Consider the following 18,902-nt stretch of genomic DNA (forward strand, 5'->3'; position numbering starts at 1 on the left):
TACCTCCCTATATAAATGCAACATGCAACGTATGAGAAATATATAGATTCATATTTAAGGTGACACAATTCTAGTAGACACTGAAATCCGTATGAATGTTGTCTTGAAGTTTTCTCCATCAAAATGTTCCAATCTAGTTTAAGACCAGAGTTAAATTGGAAATCTCTCTTTTTCACTGGTAAATAGAAACTTTAAAAATAATACTTTGCATTCTGGAGAATGGCTGAGTGAACTGTTGCCATTAACTGCCCTTTTAGAAGGATTCCACATGTACTATTTATTGGGGATCATAATAATCCTGGCCAATTTTTAAACAGTGAATGCTTAGTTTGCTATTAGTGCATCTCCTGCAACGTTCAACATGTATTGGTTCTTTGTAAAGGGGGTGGACAAAACATCCACACTGTTGTCCCCAATTCGGGTCTGAGCCTGGTGCCGAAGCCAATGATGGATGCCAGACATGAGGTGCACATTTTCTGATTGCTCTTTATTGGAGTACTCCAAGGAAAAGGGTTCCTGACCAAAAGGCCAAGAACCAAGAACAAAGGATTAAGTAAGCTTTATACATTTTTACTAAAGAAGAAAATGGGACAAGGTGAAATAAGAAATATTATCTAATAAACATTTTAGCAATAATTCTGCAATTTGTTCTATTGGTCTATATCTGTTCCATTCCTAAACCTTGGTTAATGAATGCCTCAGGAATTATCTAATACACATTTCATTTACTGCAGGCCATCTCCATTGCTAACTTTTGGCTGAGGTCTGCAAGTTGTCTAATCCTTGTTACTTTTTATCAGTGTTCTAGCTAGCCATAATTGCTACAAGCTTTACACATGCATATTTCTGTTGATAAGCATTCTTTGTTCTTGCAAGACAGAGACCCCCCCCCCCCAATTACAGTCTTCCTGATTTACTTTCAAGTGTGTGCCATGACCTTCTTTTAGCAGTCTGCCCATCACTGTGTTCCTTTCAATAAACACAATACTTGCGTTCTGTGACTGTAATGTAACTAATATGGTGAACTCTGGAAAGAAGACTAGGATAGAAGAAAAATCATAATATGAAAGGGAGAATGAGATCTACAGACACATGTGCCACACATTCAGCAATACCACAACAGATACACAAAAGTAAATTATATGCAGAAAAAGTTGTTGGCTGTATTCCTCTGAGAAGGACAACTTACACAAGTCTCATGCAATTCTTCCCAATTGAAGTATTGTTTGATTCCCAATTGAAGTATTGATGACAAAATATACACCACAGCAAACATAAGATTTGTACATCTTTTCACCAGATCCCAAATTACAATTTATGGCCTGGTTATTTATCATAATTAAGGTTATCATTTCACTATTAGTATCATAGTAAATTATATGTTAACAAATAAACATTCCATGATAATCTAGAACAGTCTACAAAGTATTAAAATCTCTATTTATTAATCATCAATAATTAGCTAACTTTTTTTTTTCATCAACTAGCATTATTCACCAGTCTTTCCAGTAACAAAATGGTCTTTTCTCACTCGCCAGCTGTTGTGTCAATTCTCTTTTCAGGACCTTTCCAGAGTTTAAGGCTTCTCTGTGCACTTTGTAGCTTAAGAGATCTCTCAGGTAGTTTCGTTGCCCTTGAGTTGTTATTAACGTAAGCTTAACTTTGGTTGTCAAACTTATTTCTGGATAGATTTGTCTTATTAGCTCCATCTTTTCTGCTCTTCCCTTTTCTCCTGTATCTTGGAGTTTGGACTGAAGCACCAAATTATCAAAGTCACTTTTCCAGCTTCCTTTCTTTCAGCCTTCACTCACATTTACTCCATTAATAAGTTCATCTGATGTCTTATCTGTTTTCTGTATTTTCATTCTCTTCTTTAATTTCTGGGGCTCCAACTCATCATCTTTTTCTGTGATACCCCACAGTCTGTCCATTTTCTTAACAAATCTCTCAAGTCCTTCTAAGATGTTTTGAATTCCAGCCAAAATATTTTGGATTATCAAGTTTTCTTCATCTGTGTATTGCTCCATTTTTCAAAGTGAAAAAAATATAAAGAAAAAGAAAAAGAAGAATTTGATAATTGCTGCCACTCTAGCCTGTCAAATTTTTTTAAAGAATATATCTATTTTTATTTTAAATCTTAAGCAGAAGTTCTTTTGTGTTTTTCAAAGTAGAAGGGTTCTTATCTTTTTCTTTCTTTTTCCTACACTTGCCAAAATATTTTCAGAAGCACCAAAAGTACACTATTTGTGTCCTTGAGTCTTTATTAGGTTTTAAAAACAAGTTCCAAACCCTTCTGTTGCAAAGTCAGCGTAGTCAAATAGGAATGAACAAAGGATATATTGTTTCAACCAGAAAAAAACTTCAGACTTAGGCTTCCAAGTGGCAGATTCAACTATTTTTAATACTTTTTTCTTAAGTATCTTTAATATCATTTTATAACAAGTAAAAGGAGAAATTTATTAAAGTAAAAAAAAAATTAGTTTAAGCCAAAAAGATTAAAGTAGTAAAAAGAATAGAGAAAAAAAGATCAGTCCATTCACCTCAAGGGGAAAAACAGGAAACGTTGCAATCACTTCAATCCACAAAGCATCGTTACAAGCAAAGGCAAAAAACTTTCAAAGGCAGTCCAATAGAGATTAAATTCGCCGCTTTGTTCTTACTTAGAGGACTAATTTAGCTTTAAAAAAAGTTTCTTAGGGCAATCTTCTAAAAGTAAAAAAAAAAAAAAAAAAAAAGAACCTCACCAGATGGAACACTTTCACTTCTTCTTTCTTTCCAGGGCTGTCTCTGACTGTGTCAGCTGGGGGCTGCCTGTTTGCCGCCGGTTAGAAGCACTTCCCTTGGGTCGATCAGGGACTATGCGGTGTACCTGCGACCAGGATTTTAAAAGCTGCCCAAGAGCCACCCATTTATGAGTGAAATTCCAAAGAATGCCTGTGGCACTTGGGCTCACTCTGGCAATGAAGGAAGTGCGCCTGGTGCTGTAAGTTAATGGGAACAATTTAAATAAATCTCATGCTGATTGTTTTAGCCCTGGTATGTTTTAACATCCTTCTTTAGTATCCATCTTGCAAATTAGCCAACAACACAAGAATTTCAGGAACCAACAATCCAATATTCATTCATTTATATAGGACATATGCAGTGGTGAGATTCAATTGTTTTTTAATACTGGTTCTCTGGGCGTAGCAAGGCTTGGTGAGCGTAGCTTGGTAAGTGTGGCAAGAGAAAGATACTGCAAAATCGTCCATTCCCTCCCAATCAGCTGGGACTCGGGAGGCAGAGAATAGATGGGGGCGGGGAGAGTCAGAGGTGGTATCTACCAATTCTTCGAACTAATCAAAATTTCCACTACTGGTTCTGAATAGGTGAGAACCTGCTGAATACCACCCTTGTAGTATGCAACCTATGATCATCATGGAGCCTATGCATCCAGACCATAAGTCCTGACAATTATAAAATGGTTTTACAACTTTTTTTGGTTGTATATTTTTTTTGGTTATTAAGCAATTGCCATGGTCATTAAAACAAACCAATAGTTCATCTGAAAACTGCTTGCTTTTGTTAAAACTGTTCTAAAATGAAGTCACTTGACCTCAGGACACTACCCACAGCCAGATATGAGTTCTGAGCCGAACTCCCAAAGTTTGGTCATTTCCCCATGGATGGGATGGGACTGTCCTAACTTCTAATCTAGGTCATAAGTAGCCCTTAGGTGGATCCATGGTAACTTTGAACGGTTGCTAAATAACCACTCATCAATCAAGGATTACCTGGATAGTGCTCCTGTATGAAAATAATAGTTCATTTTTCTAATGGTAGGACTAATAGTATTATAATAACTCACATAATTAGCATGGCTAAGAGTTCCAAAGGCTTATTTTTTTATCTGCCAGAAAGGCTTAATCCTAGAAAATGGGACACCGAAGAACAAGGACTAAATGCAGCTGTGTTGCCAATACAGCGGAATTGTGGTCATGTGACTGTGATGTGTGGCCACAGCAACTGACATGGTGGACTGAGTGATCCCACAGCAAAATGGTGGTGGGCTTTTTTCACGCCCTCATGGTCTTTTGCTAGTAGGATTGTTTTTCTTTTATATTTTATATAAAATTATTTTATATTAATATTTTATATTATTTTTACCATTTCTATGTCCTCCCTCCAAACCTAATCCAAAGTACCCATTTAGGTCAGAGGTGATGACCAAATCAGGGATGTTTGACCTGGGGGGGGGGGGCATGGCCAGATCAACGTCACTCACGGCGAGGGTGCTTTGCCAGCAAAAACAAAGCTCGAGGAGGCCGTGCACAGCTCTCCCAAACTCCATTTTTGTTGGAAAAAGTACCAGAGGCCAGTCCTTCTCTGTTTCCAGGTTGGCCCCATGAGACAGATCTAAGGAGTCTGCAGGCCTGATCAGGTCCCCGGACTTTAAATTTGAGACCCCTGATTTAGGATTAGTATTGCTTGAACTTTTAAGAGCCTTTCACCACTCCAAATTGTATAGAATAGAGGAACCCTTTTCTTATTGCAGTGTATGCATTGTCACTCTTAATTCCTTAAAGTCAAAAATCTGATTTTCAGAGAAAGATGCTTTCCCTTAAATTACTTCACAGCATATCCATAAATATGGGGACGAACTATACTGAGGAACAATGGGCATATGATGTGTTCTAAGTTCAGTTTAGAAAACCCCGCATTTTCCAAATCTTTCCAGGTCTCTTTTAACAAGGAACATCCATCTCCTATGTATCTCCAAGTAGGGTCACAGACTTGTTGCCAGAAGTAGGTCCGGGTTGATCTGCCAGCTGCTACATGTTCCATGAAATAGAATGCACCACCCTGGAAAAAGTAAAATGATACAATAAAGAATAATATAAAACAGAATGCTTTGAAATTCACACTGTAATCAAGATTGTATGTTTGTTAAATGCAATGAATATGATTGATAATATTTTATTCATATCAAAAGGTATGATAATTAAGATGATCGGTATAAAAATAATATATTGAAATATTGAACAACTAAACAATGAAAGATTAAAATTTAATATAAAGATGTGTATTACTACTAGTATTATATAAACTAGTTAAATGAAACAAATATGATTAATACTAATTTTCTTGTATGAAATGTATGATACTCAGGTACCACACTGTTCAAACACTGATATGTAAAACATAAAAAATAAAAAACTTGAGGGGAAAAAGATAAACCCAAAACTATGAATTGGAACATGGAATCTGAGAAGCCTATATGAATGAATCTGGGAAAACACACAACAGTATCAAAGAAATGTCAAAATATAATATCTCTATATTCAGAGTGAGTGAAATGTGCTGGCCTGAAAATGTAATGTGTAGTATAGGAGATTATACTATCTACTGCTATGGTGAAAATTGTGAACATCATCTAAATGGAGTAGCTATCATTGTAAACAATCTTGTAAATAAATGCATCAAGTCCTTTATTGCTGTATCTGATAATGTGATGATGATCCAAATAAATAGTACTCCAGTAAATATGAATGTTATACAAGTTTATGCTCCCACGGCTGACAGTGATGAAGAGGATTTAGAGAAGTTCTATGAAGGTATAAGCAGTGTACTGAAAACCCTAAAAGGTAACACCACAATACTCATAGCAGACTTCAGTGCAAAAGTGGGAGAAGGAAGTGATACTCCTGTAGTTGGAAACTTTGGCTTAGGAATCAGAAATGGTAGAGATGAAAAATTTGTAGAGTTCTGCAAGGAACATAGGTAATGTGTGATGAATAATTTTTTCAAGTTACAAAAAAGATGTCTCTACACTTGGACAACACCGGCAAATACACAAAATAATACAGTAAGGAACCAAATCCACTATTTTACAATAAACAAAAGATTTAAAAACTCAGTAAAATCAGTGGTGTAGATGTAATCTACTACTTGCTGAAATCCGGCTCAAACTAAAAAAGGATGAAAAAGTGAATCCTCCTAAATCAAGATTTGACAGTGACTTCATCATTAAACATGGAGAGAAGATAAAAGAAGAACTAGAAAATCATTTAAGAGAAACCAACTATCTAAATAATGAAGATGTAGAAGTGAACTGGAATACATTTAAAAATGCAATAATAGAGGTAACAAACTCAAAACAGAGAGAGGGGTACCACAAGAAACAACAGTGATGGATGACGGATGAAATTCTTCATGTCATGGATGAAAGAAGCTCTTATAAAAATAAAAACAAAGAAAAATACAATGAATTGCAGAAAACAATTAGAAGAAAAATTAAACTGGCAAAAGAAAAGTGGCTTGCAAAGAGATGCAAAGAAGTAGAAGAGACGGAACAGAAGTATGGTAATTTCAACTTACAAAATAAAAGTGAAAAAAGCAGGAAGCTCTACAAAAAGAAAACCAACAACTTAGTTAACGATGGGAAAATTATCATGGATGAGGATGAAAAACTAAAAAGATGGAAGGAATACATTGAAGAACACATTGAGGACACTAGGGATGATATTGATATGGAAAGAATAACAACCAAACATCACTAGGGAGGAGGTTGAGCATGCAATAAAAATAACAAAAACAAGAAAAGCCACAGGACCTGACGATATCCCAGCAGAAAATTTAAAATTGCTGGAAGACAATCTGAAGAAATTTTTACTGCAGCTCTTCAATTGAATATATGAAATAGGAAAGATACCAAATGATTGTCAAGTTTTGTGACACCCCCCCCCCCCCAAATAAATGCAAAGCAGAGTACTGAATACAGAACTACTAATAACTACTGTGCATCAAATTTCAATGAAGCACTAGAAAACATTGATGTTGGCCTAAAAGTAAACAGTGTTCGGATCAACAATTAAAGATATGCTGATGATACAGTTCTGGTTGCCAGTAAGCATGAAGACCTTCAGGTCCTCATCAACAGAATCATAGAAATATCTGAAAAATACGGTTTGAAGCTTAACACCTGAAAATCCAAGATCATGGTCATCAGCAAACAACCCATTAATTTACCACCGATCAATTCAGAAGGAATAGCAGTAGAAAAAGTTGAAAGGATCACATACCTCTGTTCTAATTTAGCCAGGACATGACCACTGAAGTAAAGACAAGAATAGAGAAAGCTCGAACAGCATTCTTCAAAATGAAACAGGTCTTCTGCATGACATAAGCCTAAGATTCGAAATCAGGCTTGTCAGATGTTACATCCAATGTTCCCTCTAATTTGTTTTCAGTGTGGGCGGAAAAGTATAGTGTTTGAGCGGCACATTTTCATGCCTGAGCACCTGAATTTTTTTCACAGATGTCACCCAAGACCATTCTAGTTTAAACTTCCAGCTGCACTTTTTCTTCGTAACAACATTTACTCCAGCTTTACGTTTTGACATCAGCACTGACTGATGATGTACCTATAGGGTTAGGGTTTATCAATTATTACAATTATCTTTTCAAATTCATTTTGGATTAAATAAAAAAGAGCTTTGAAATGAATATATAAATGGCACTTAATACTACTAATATTAAAATAGTAAATGTTTGATATACTTCATTTTAATGAATTTCACTTGATATACTTCATTTTAATGAGTTAACATTCAATTGCAAAAGTTGTCTATACACTGTATGCGTCTGTGAATGTATGATATGCAATTTGCTATTTTAAATGAGTAAAATTATTAAAATCACCATAATTAAAGTCTCATTCACATCTAAGAGTTTTCTTCCATCGTTAATTTGTAAACTCAAGGATTTATTGCCTGCATGTTCAACAATGCTTGTTGATAGTTTAAAAATTTGTGGGAATTTGCTCCTTTCTGTACAGAGGGTTTCAGTAACCTACTACTACTGCAAAACTAATTTCTAAACTGCATACTACTTGCAAATATAAATAGATTGTTAAAATGGCTCTACCATAACCAAATAAGAGGAAAAAAACCTTCCTTTTGTTTATAAAGTAGTGATTTTAGTTTGCTCTATGGAAGTCACTATTTTAAACTGACAGATAGGAAGTTTAATTAGATTAAAAGCAAAAATATTCTCAATGACTTTGAAAATCCCAATGAGTTATCAAATATAGGTACTCCTTCATTACAACGTGGGACTGGAATTTTTATTACTCAGCAATGTGGTCACAAAGCTGATGTGTGTCATGACTCATGTGACCGGGCTCTCTTGCCTCTTTCCAACTCCGAGGGCATCAATCATGTTAGCCAAGGGATCTGCAAAGCTGGCTCTTTTAAGACTGGTGGACTTCAACTTCCAGAATTTTGAGAGTTGAAGTCCACCAGTCTTAAAACAGCCAACATTGCAGATCCCTGTGTTAGCCCAAAGCCTGGTGCTGGGCTTTGCTCCCCCATTGGTGGAGCCCCGAGAAGCGAGGAGGGAGAAAAAGAGCTCAAAAGAGCTACATTGTTGCTAAATGTAACCGGGGAGAGCCAGCCCAGGCAATAGCAAATTAGCCGATCTTGCAGCAGGTCTGAAAGGGGGGGGGGGGAGCAAAACTCCAGGCAGGGCTCTCTGACTGTTCTAACTCCCCATGAAAACTGTTGTTGCCTCTGAAGCATTTGCTCCAGTGTTTTAAATCTTTAAGATCCCTCTCCCTTCCTTTTTTCTTTTCGACCTACACAGAATCACAGATTAGAGAATCCTGAAGTCGGGCGGGGCTGAGGAGGGAGAAAAAGAGCTCAAAAGAGCTACATTGTTGCTAAATGTAACCAGGGAGAGCCAGCCCAGGCAATAGCAAATTAGCCGATCTCGCAGCAGGTCTGAAGGGGGGGGAGGAGCAAAACTCCAGGCAGGGCTCTCTGACTGTTCTAATTCCCCGTGAAAACTGTTGTTGCCTCTGAAGCATTTGCTCCAGTGTTTTAAATCTTTAAGATCCCTTTCCCGTTTTTCTTTTCAACCTACACTGATTAGAGAATCCTGAAGTCGGGCGGCAATGTACTGCAGTAGAAAAGGTTTAGCTGGAGGAGGTTTTGATTGTGATCGCTCTGTAGTTCGTGTCCAGATACCTGCCCCACGTGCCTCTGTGCGGCAATTAGAAACTACTGCGCGGGGTATTGCAGTCATGTGCGCGGCCGCGCAGGCGCGCACCTTAGAGGGAACAGTGGTTACATCTTTTCAATTCTACTCTATGGAGTCGAGAGTCAATCTCTGACAGAAAGCCACTTGAAGAGACTAGAAGCATTTGAAATATACAAAATCAGAAATGAGGTGATCAGGGGTCTGGGAAAACCAAGAGAAATCATCAAAACCATTAAAAAGTGAAAGTTAGAATATTGCAGATATGTGATGTGACACCTGGAAAAATATGACATACTTCACTTAACCCTCTAGGGAAAGATGAAGGCAAATGAGTTCCAGGGAGAAGAAGAACATCATGGCTTCAAAATCTAAGGGACTAATTTGGACAAAACTCAGCAGTACTTTTCCGTGCAACTGTTGATAAAAATAGGATTGCCAAAATGATCACCAACGTCCGATTAAGATATGGCACAAGAAGAAGGGAACATGACGCAATAATTAAGTATACAGACAAAATGAAGCTGGAATGCAATTTAGCCATTAATGATTTACAGGAGATTCAAGTTCTAGAAAAACTGCAGAATTGGCTTTTTTTATTTAAGGATGGTGACTAAGTAGCTGAACCAGTTCAACATATTTCCGCATATGAAACTCAAAATGTGAATAATTTATTTTTATTTTTTATTTATATCCTCCATTATTTTAATAAATAAGTCAAGGTGGAGAACACATCCAAACACACTTTTCTCCTCCTATGTTGTCCACAACCCTGTGAGGTCAGTTGACCAAGGAGAGTGACTGACCCAAAGTCACCCAACTCTTTCATGGCTAAGACAGGACTAGAATTCAATACATCAAGATACATGAAGAAAGCCAATTTATCTATTGCTAAATGAATAAAGAGATAAACTCAACCATAAAGTCAAACAAGTCCTATTAAAGGAGAAACAAGTTGTAATGTGTCTAACAACTTATATTTGAATTGCCCTCCCGTAACTCATATGTTCTCTCAATTCTTTCCCCTATAAAATGCTACTTTCTTATCATGAATATTCAGTTAGGCTGCATTCACTCTAGATACCTTTATTATGAGAAAAGACAAATTCTCCTTTCTAATAACTTCTTATATACAGATTCACAATTTTAATTGTTCACCTGTTTTCCTTTTCTTCTATCCTAAAAAGTATCAAATGTTAGAGCTTCTCTTTCTAAGTTCATTTTATTTGCCTTTCACCGCATCTTCCTAAGTTTTCTGTATATTATCATTTTGAGATGCAATCACCAAAATTTCAAAAGAATGACAGAGAAAATAAAATAAGCCTTATATCTTGAAAAGCGGAAATGGTGGAAGGATGATGTTTTTAACTTGTTTAATTGGTTTATCTAAGTTTAGAATTTATATTAAAATTCAAAAGGGTTCACAAAATTATAAGCATCACTGTGTATTTATTAATTTTTTTATGCTACCCATCTCCCTTACAAGGTGATTTAGGGTGGCTTATAAGTTATAAAACAAGTAAAAATAATTAAAATATTAAAATTACACAGATTGAAATATTATTCAAAACTGTACTAAAACCAAAACTGAGAGCTAAAAGATGAATGGGACGGGGATGAGGTCTTATCCCATCAGTCACGTCCAGCAGCAAGCAGGTGTATGGTGTTATTTTTCTTTTTTAGTGGAGATTTTGGAGCCAAGTTAATAGAAGTATCTAGCTTTATTGTAATGTTAAATTAACAAAACCTTGCATGTCTGAAAGCACATATTTCCAGTCTAAGAAACTAGGGAGGTTTGTCATGTCCCCATTGCTTCTGGGGACTCATCTGCTTTTTGTCTAAACATTGTCTAATTATTTTAATGCATAGGCTCTTCTGTCTGTCTCCAAGGTTATTTTAATATTCCATTACATAAAATTAGAGCTTGCTTAGGATCAGTTGCTCTTATATAGCAATATGCCTGAATCGTGACATGGTTCATACAAAAGAAGGAACGGCATTGAATCTTTTCCTATGGAAAAAAAAACCCAGTGCATTGGAACATTGTGAGGGTTGTGATTCATTCCTAAACTTGTTCCCAGTATTCTTGCTATGCTTGATCATCTCTTATCACTATTTGTCTTTGCTTTTTGATTTTTAGTTCCTTGGCTTGATTTTGGATGACTCTTGACTGTTTGCCCTAGTCTCTTCATTCTTTGAGCAGATCATAAGACATCTTATTTTATATCTTCTTCAGATGATCCTGATAGTCAGGATGCATTAAAATGAAGCTGACAATATGCAGTAAACGCAACAATAAAGTTCAATAAACAATGTGTTTCTTTGAAGGAAAACTAACTAGTTGGACAAATACCCTGTTAAGAATATCTGAATTTTAGTCATATTCCAGCTGCTAGGAACCAACCCACAATTCCTATTTGGAAGATAATGCTGGCTTTGCTGGATTATTATTTGATTACAGAATGCAGCACAGAATAATTATTCAACCCATGGAAATGACTGCTAATTTTCTCTGTACAGCAAATATGTAAGGCCTGGATACTTCATTTTGCAAACTGCATTATCTATCTATCTTATCTATCTATCTTACCTATCCTATCTATCCATCCGTTCTCCATCCATCTATCTAGCATCCCAAAGCATTGCATACTATCCCTAGCCTCTGTTTGTGCTTCTTATCACCAGAAGAACAGAGTTGTCATGCTGTACAGAGGCTTCTGTAGGATAAGAGACTAGCCAAACTAATCCCAAAGTAGGGTTGTGCCACAGCAGACCTAACCAAATGGGCACAGCCTTTGCTGTGACAGCATAATTCTCCCCCCCCCCCCACACACACACAAACCAATGTTTTCCTTCTGCAACCCTCCTTGTCCTCCTGCTACAGTGTCAGCTTGATCTACTCTGGTTCCTACTCCAGTCTCCTCCAAATCAAAATTGATCCCTGATGATTTCATGCAGACTTCCACCTGAGGAGAGCATTTTTGGAAACCACTCCAAAGTGGTTTGTCATTGCACAGATATGGTATGTTGTTTTAACTTTTCAATCTAGCTTCACCCTAATGTTTTCTGGAGAGGTTTCACTTAAGTACCAACCAGGCTCCTATCTCAGGCCTGAAGCTTGCTGCCATTTACTCACATTAAAGCTATTGTACAGTCTGAAAATGATTTCAAGGTAGGCAGGAAAGGTGAGGTTGCCTTAAGAAGGGATTCGTTTAGGTTAAGCCCGAAAATCAGCAGCATGAAGAGCAGCAGGGGGAGAGCTGTTTTGGTGGGAGCTAAAGCCCTTGCTCTCAGGCACACCTGCCTAGTGTGCATGCACACCTACATAGTGCCCATTATTTTCAAAGCATGCACACCGGCCATTCAGTGTGTGGACAGACCAGAGTTAACTTTCCCTCTTCGCCCTTTGACTTACGGGTCTGAGTACTCGCAGGACCTCCTTCAAGATAGCCTGGGTGCTCTTCACAGAGCAAAACACGAGCGTGCAAACCACCACGTCCACAGAGTTGTCCGACACCGAAGTCATGTTCTCGGCGGAAGCGACCACAAAATTATCGAACTGGAGGTGCGTGTTCTCAGCCATGCTCTCCAGGAGGAATTTTTGAAAGTTGGGGTTGTAGTCCACGCAAGTCACGCGAGTGTTGGGGGGATAAAACTGAAAATTGGCGCCGGTGCCCACGCCAATCTCTAGCAGGTGGAGCTTTCCCGAGGCATCGGCAAAGTCCCGCATGTTCTGGAACAGCTTCTCCTTTTCCTTGTGCAGTTTTTTATTGTAGCTTTTGGTCAACTTCTTTATGAAAAATGGGAAAGTTTTTTTGCAAATAGGATCCCATAAGCCAAAATAGGCAAGCACATAGATGGGCAAGGCGAGGATTTTCAGGCATTGTTGAAAGATGAGAACCAGCATCGTCGCCCGGACTAGGGGAAAAAAAACACCTTTCCTGCTTGATTCCCTCACTGATTTGCTTTAAATACTCCCTGCTACTCCCTCTTCCTTTAATGTCCTTTCGTAAGCAAAGCGTCTACATCCGGTCTTCAGTTCGGATCTGTTCCAGTTCTTTCTTAAAGCGACAGCGACTCTTTCTGACACTTAAAAATCTTTCAATCTTTTAGCTATGCAATTTGGGATGAACACCCTTTGAATGGTGTGGGAGTAGGAATGGATTTCCAGAGGAAGATTGAAGACTACAGGAACCAGCAGCAATACTCAAGTGACCCTGAGGAGACAGATAAACCTCCAAGTGCTTCAATGACCCTCCGATGCAAATGACCAGCTGTCTGCAAGGAGTATAAATCCTTCCATTCCCCACTATCTGTCAGAGCTAAAGAAGCTTCTTGGATGTGAAGCAACTTCAAAGAAAAAACAAGAAAGTCCAGTTGCCACCTGAAAAAGCATCTTTGGGACTACCAATCACGTGTTGAAAAAAAAAAGACCCAGTGGGTATTAATTTACAACATTTGAATTTGATTTAAAATGCAAATTGTTCCCATGGTGGAAGGGACCTTGGAGGTCTTCTAGTCCAACCTCCAATTTTAAACTGGCCCAGGTAATGAATTGCCTCCCAATTGTCTACAGTGTTGGCAGGGTTTAAATCAATCCACAAAATATCTTTTTCATATCTTTCTTTAATGTATCTCTTTCTGATGAAGTGTCAGGGATTATGCTTGAAATTGGAAAAAAAATGAAATTTGGTTTTAGGTTTTGATGGTAAGAATAATTTTGTTGTTCTTGAAACAGCTTCAAATGTTTAGAAATGTAAAGGAAAAAGTTGAGGTCATCATTTTTTTTGGTAGTTTACTGCTTTGAAAAAAGTCAGAAGTCACTTTTTTCTATCTCTGCAGACCTATTTCCCTTAGCTTTCTAACTTTTGTTTCTTTCTTGTACTTTTAAATAATAAACTTTAATAGCATAAAATTCATATGAAATAGAAAGAAATTAGGTCTCTTTAACATCGATAGTTCTTATTGCAGATTTTTTTGAGAAACAACTGAGAGCGGAAATGTTTGAGAATTAAGGAAGCTGGAGTTGTGCCCAAAAATAAAATGACAATATTTTCTTAGAAAAAAAAATAAAGGACAAATCTAAAAAATTGACAAATGAGAAACACATTCAGACGTTTGTGTGTGTGTGTGTGTGTGTGCGTGTGTGTTGTGTGCATTGAAAACTTAGCTTTACAAAAGAAAATTCTAGAGCAAAAATAATAATAATTAAATGTAAAAGACAGCTCTATGAAATAAGGGTTATCCTTTATAATATAGGCTATATGGTCCCTGTAAAAGTAATTTTGAAAATATGTATCCTACTTGGGGATAGAGAAACTGGGGAAAGGAGTGTGGGAAGTTATCATCCAGCCCTCTCCCAGAAAAATGAAATATCCTAGGAAATATTGAAAAGGCGGAATATTTCTCTGGATGTGAAAAGAAACATGTTTTAAAAGACAGAATAGTTGCCTCTAGCTTTTGGCCCATCTCAGTTAATGGGCCATTAAGAAGGCCAGGCTAGCCCACTTTACATAATAAAGACTTCTCTGCTGCAGCTGTAGCGGGAAGGGATATTACTCAACTCTCCACATGGCATCTGAGAACTCATCACAGCCTAGAGAGTAGCCCCCTGCATGGCACCATGGGAGTCTGACAACCAATCAGAATACATTTCGTACACAGGAACAGGAAACAGAGAGGTGGTACTAAACAGGGTATAAAAAGCCTAGCAAGCCCCTTCCTCAGCCTTCTCCTTCTCTCTTCTTCATCAACATTGAAACATATGATCACCTTTTCTGGTCAGGGCCCAAGCCATGTGGCCCTGTCCAACAATAAACCATCTTTCCAAGCAGTCTCCATGTCTCCAGTGTCTTCTTCCCCACTTGGAGCTGAACCCAGGAGGACATTTCTTTCAACAGGAGGTGCAGTGGTACAGAGAAGAGTTTCAGAAAAGATTTTAAAAAAGAAATTGGATTTATTCATGTATCTAGGCATTCCATTAATTATTTTGTTGTGAAAATTTGTTGTCTAGACCAATTTAAGAAAAATAAGTGGCAAAGTGGAATCGGAGAAGCTGTTTAATAAAGCCAGAGAGGTACTGTAGGTTCAGAACAGAACAAAATAACAGAATTGGAAGGGACCTTGGAGGTCCTCCAGTCCTATCCCTGCTCAAGCACGAAACCCTATAGTATAGGGCCTATACCATTTCAGACAGATGGTTGTCCAATCTCTTTTTAAAAGATTTAAAATCTCTGTTGCAGCTCCCCTAACTTCTGGAGGCAAATCGTTCCACTGATTAATTCTTCTCACTCTCAGGGAATTTCTCCTTAGTTCAATTTACTTCTCTCCTTGATTAGTTTCCATCTATTACTTGTCCTGCCCTCAGGTGTTTTGGAAAATAGGTTGACTCCGTCTTCTTTGTGGCAGCCCCTTAGACATTGGTTTCCTTAGTAGGTCCACCTCCTTCAGATGCTCTTCATAAATGCATGGCATAACATAGGAGAACAAACACATCAGGATTCAGCAGTCCATCTGCATTCAAAAGACAAAAGCCACACTTTTGAAGGCAGCAAAGTCCACATTTTGGTTTGAAAGAGGGGTCAAAGAGGCTATCAGTGTCAAAATTGAACAGCCCACTCTCAATAGAGATGGAGGGATACTACATCATTTATCTCCAATCTACCACACAGTCCTCTCAACAGTTCCAAGAAGGCTCCACACCCATTTGCACCACTCAGGTGACCCTGAGGACACAGGTAAACCTCCATGTGACCTTAATGACCTGCTAAAAGAATGCAAATGACCAGCTGTCTACAAGGAGTATAAATCCTTCCATTCCCCACCATCCAATCAGAGCTGAAGAAGTTTCTTGGATGAGAAGTGAAACATTTAAAAAACAACAACATCCAGAAAGTCCAGTTGCCTCTTGAAAAAGCACCTTTGGGAGAGACTGTCAAAGTGTTCTTCAACCAGTCACCATATAATCTATGCCAAGGGATGTTGGGTGAATAAAATAGGATAGAAGGCAACCCATTGACCCGTAGACAACCTGCCACCCTAGGCAGGAAGCCATTGCTTTTCCATTCCTGACAGAGAGCCTTTCAGTCATTTCAACAAAGCAGAATCCTCCATGTCCCTAGACACTTTCTGTCATTACTGAACAGCTTTCTACCATTAGGATGTTTTCCTAATGTCAACCCAAAATCTACTTCCTCATAAATTGAACCGATTGTTTCTAGTAGTTTCTGTTCCTTCTGGGACAATTCTCAACCTTTCTGTCCCACTATGTGGCAATCCTTTAAAGACCAGAGGACAGTATCGATATCACTCTATTTTAGGACAACCATGACATAGTTGTATATGTTTACCTATATTTTCCAAATAGCTGGTTTTGACTAGTTTACAGATAATAGCTTCCAAAACTACTTAAAACTGGATATTATTTTCCTGGATTAAATTTTGACCACAAACACATATATATGTCTATGTATATATATGCTAGAGCAGTGGTGAAATGTAATTTTTTTGCCACCGCTTCTGTGGGCGTGGCTTGATGGAGGGGTCATTTGACTGGAGTGGGCATGGTGAACTTTTTTTACACTTTTTAAAGCATTTTTTTCCTGCCTATTTACCCAAACAGGCAGGAAAAAAATGCTTTAAAAGGTGAAAAAAAGCTTCCAACAATTGTGCAGATCAGCTGTGAACCGCACGGTCATTGGTAGCTTCCCCCCCCCCCCCGCACTTTTTAAAGCATTGTTTTCCTGCCAATTCACCCGAACCAGCAGGAAAAAATGCTTTAAAAAGTGGGGGAAAAGCTTCCAACAATCACAGGGCTCACAGCTGAGCTGCGCGATCCTGGGAAGCTTTCTTTTTACTACCAGTTTCCAGAACCAAGGACAATCTTCCCTACCGGTTCAGCCGAACTGGGCCAAACCGAAAGGATTTCACCACTGGTTAGGGGAGTGATTAAGATGCTGGATCAGGAGCAGCATCTTTGCCTCCATTGGGCAAAGATGCTGGGTGGTTGTCTTTGGGCCAGTCATACTCTCTCAGCCTAGCAAATATCTTTCAATCTATTTTTATCTATTTGTTAGATTTTTATCCCACCTTTATTATTTATATATATATGTCGAGCAGTGGTGGGTTGCAGGCGGTATGTCCCGGTATGAGTGTACCAGAGCACCAGATACCATTCCAGTACAGTGCTCCGGAGGGCCCACCCGCCCATCCAAGCTCCTTACCTGTGCTTTAAGCCTTTGGCACTGAGCATCTGGAGCATTGCGGAGACTTGTGGAAGTGTCACAGGCGCCTGCATGTGTGCGTGTGCTGCGCGTGTCGATGTGGTTGACACTGGGGCCGTTCCAATCATACCAGTTAGAATGGAATCTGGAACCCACCACTGATGTCAAGTGAACATAAATAATGCTGCTTCCTTCTAGTTTCCCCATAACAACAACCCTGTGAAGAGAGTTGGACTGAGAAAGACTGGCCCAATGTCACCCAGCTGGCTTTAAAGACTAAAGTGGGACTAGAACTCAACATCTCCTGGCTTCTAGGCCAGCACCTTAGACAAGCATGGTAGATTGTAGCCTAAAATGTTTAATAAAGAGGTGATCATCCTGAAGTGGATTTAATCAACAGTATTTCATTTTGACTGCTGCTGCTATTGCTGTTGCTATATATGTATATTCTAGTATATTAATGGATAAGCTTGGAAATTACTACCAGATAAAAAAGGCAGCTGGGTTTTTATAATCACAGTCTGGTATTCTTGTCATCAGGCCATCTTATTATAAACATTTGCCCCCAAACACCTGATTCTTAATCCTCATTAATGTGTAACCTTCCCTTGCTGATGCCTAAACTAAATGGCTCAGGGAGGGAGGGAGGTTGCAGGGTTTTAAAAGCTGCCCAAGAGCCACCTGTTTATGAGTGGAATTCCAAATTCCAAAGATTGCCTGTGGCACTTGGGCTCACTCTGGCAATGAGGGAAGTGCGCCTGGTGCTGTAAGTTAATGGGAACAATTTAAATAAATCTGAGGCTGATTGTTTTAGCCCTGGTATGTTTTAACATCCTTCTTTAGTATCCATCTTGCAAATTAGCCAATAACACAAGAATTTCAGGAAGCAACAATCCAATATTCATTCATTTATATAGGAAGTATGCAGTGGTGGGATTTAATTTTTTTTACTACTGGTTCTCTGGGCGTAGCAAGGCTTGGTGAGCGTAGCTTGGTGAGTATGGCAAGGGAAGGATACTGCAAAATCCTCCATTCCCTCCCAATCAACTGGGACTTGGGAGGCAGAGAATAGATGGGGGCGGGGAGAGTCAGAGGTGGTATCTACCAATTCTTCGAACTAATCAAAATTTCCACTACTGGTTCTGAATTGGTGAGAACCTGCTGAATACCACCTCTTGTAGTATGCAACCTACGATCATAATGGAGCTTATGCATCCAGACCATAAGTCCTGACAATTATAAAATGGTTTTACAACTTTTTTGGGTTGTATATATTTTTTTGTTATTAAGCAATTGCCATGGTCATTAAAACAAACCAATAGTTCATCTGAAAACTGCTTGCTTTTGTTAAAACTGTTCTAAAATGAAGTCACTTGACCTCAGGACACTACCCACAGCCAGATATGAGTTCTGAGCCGAACTCCCAAAGTTTGGTCATTTCCCCATGGATGGGATGGGACTGTCCTAACTTCTAATCTAGGTCATAAGTAGCCCTTAGGTGGATCCATGGTAACTTTGAACGGTTGCTAAATAACCACTCATCAATCAAGGATTACCTGGATAGTGCTCCTGTATGAAAATAATAGTTCATTTTTCTAATGGTAGGACTAATAGTATTATAATAACTCACATAACTAGCATGGGTAAGAGTTCCAAAGGCTTATT

General features: G+C 38.4%; 1 protein-coding gene across 1 annotated transcript; it reads right to left on the bottom strand.

The window, feature by feature from the left end:
- Nucleotides 1–3,503: 3,503 nt before the first annotated feature.
- Nucleotides 3,504–12,978, bottom strand: LOC116503675 (methyltransferase-like protein 7A). Its single transcript, XM_032210242.1, has 2 exons — nt 12,431–12,978; nt 3,504–4,842 (listed from the first exon to the last, which is right to left on the bottom strand). Exons 1-2 carry the CDS (start codon nt 12,920–12,922, stop codon nt 4,606–4,608), a joined length of 729 nt encoding a protein of 242 aa, XP_032066133.1. The 5' UTR covers nt 12,923–12,978; the 3' UTR covers nt 3,504–4,605.
- Between the last annotated feature and the right edge of the window lie 5,924 nt (nt 12,979–18,902).

The sequence above is a fragment of the Thamnophis elegans genome, chromosome 2, assembly GCF_009769535.1.
Source record: "Thamnophis elegans isolate rThaEle1 chromosome 2, rThaEle1.pri, whole genome shotgun sequence".
Lineage (NCBI taxonomy): Eukaryota > Metazoa > Chordata > Lepidosauria > Squamata > Colubridae > Thamnophis > Thamnophis elegans.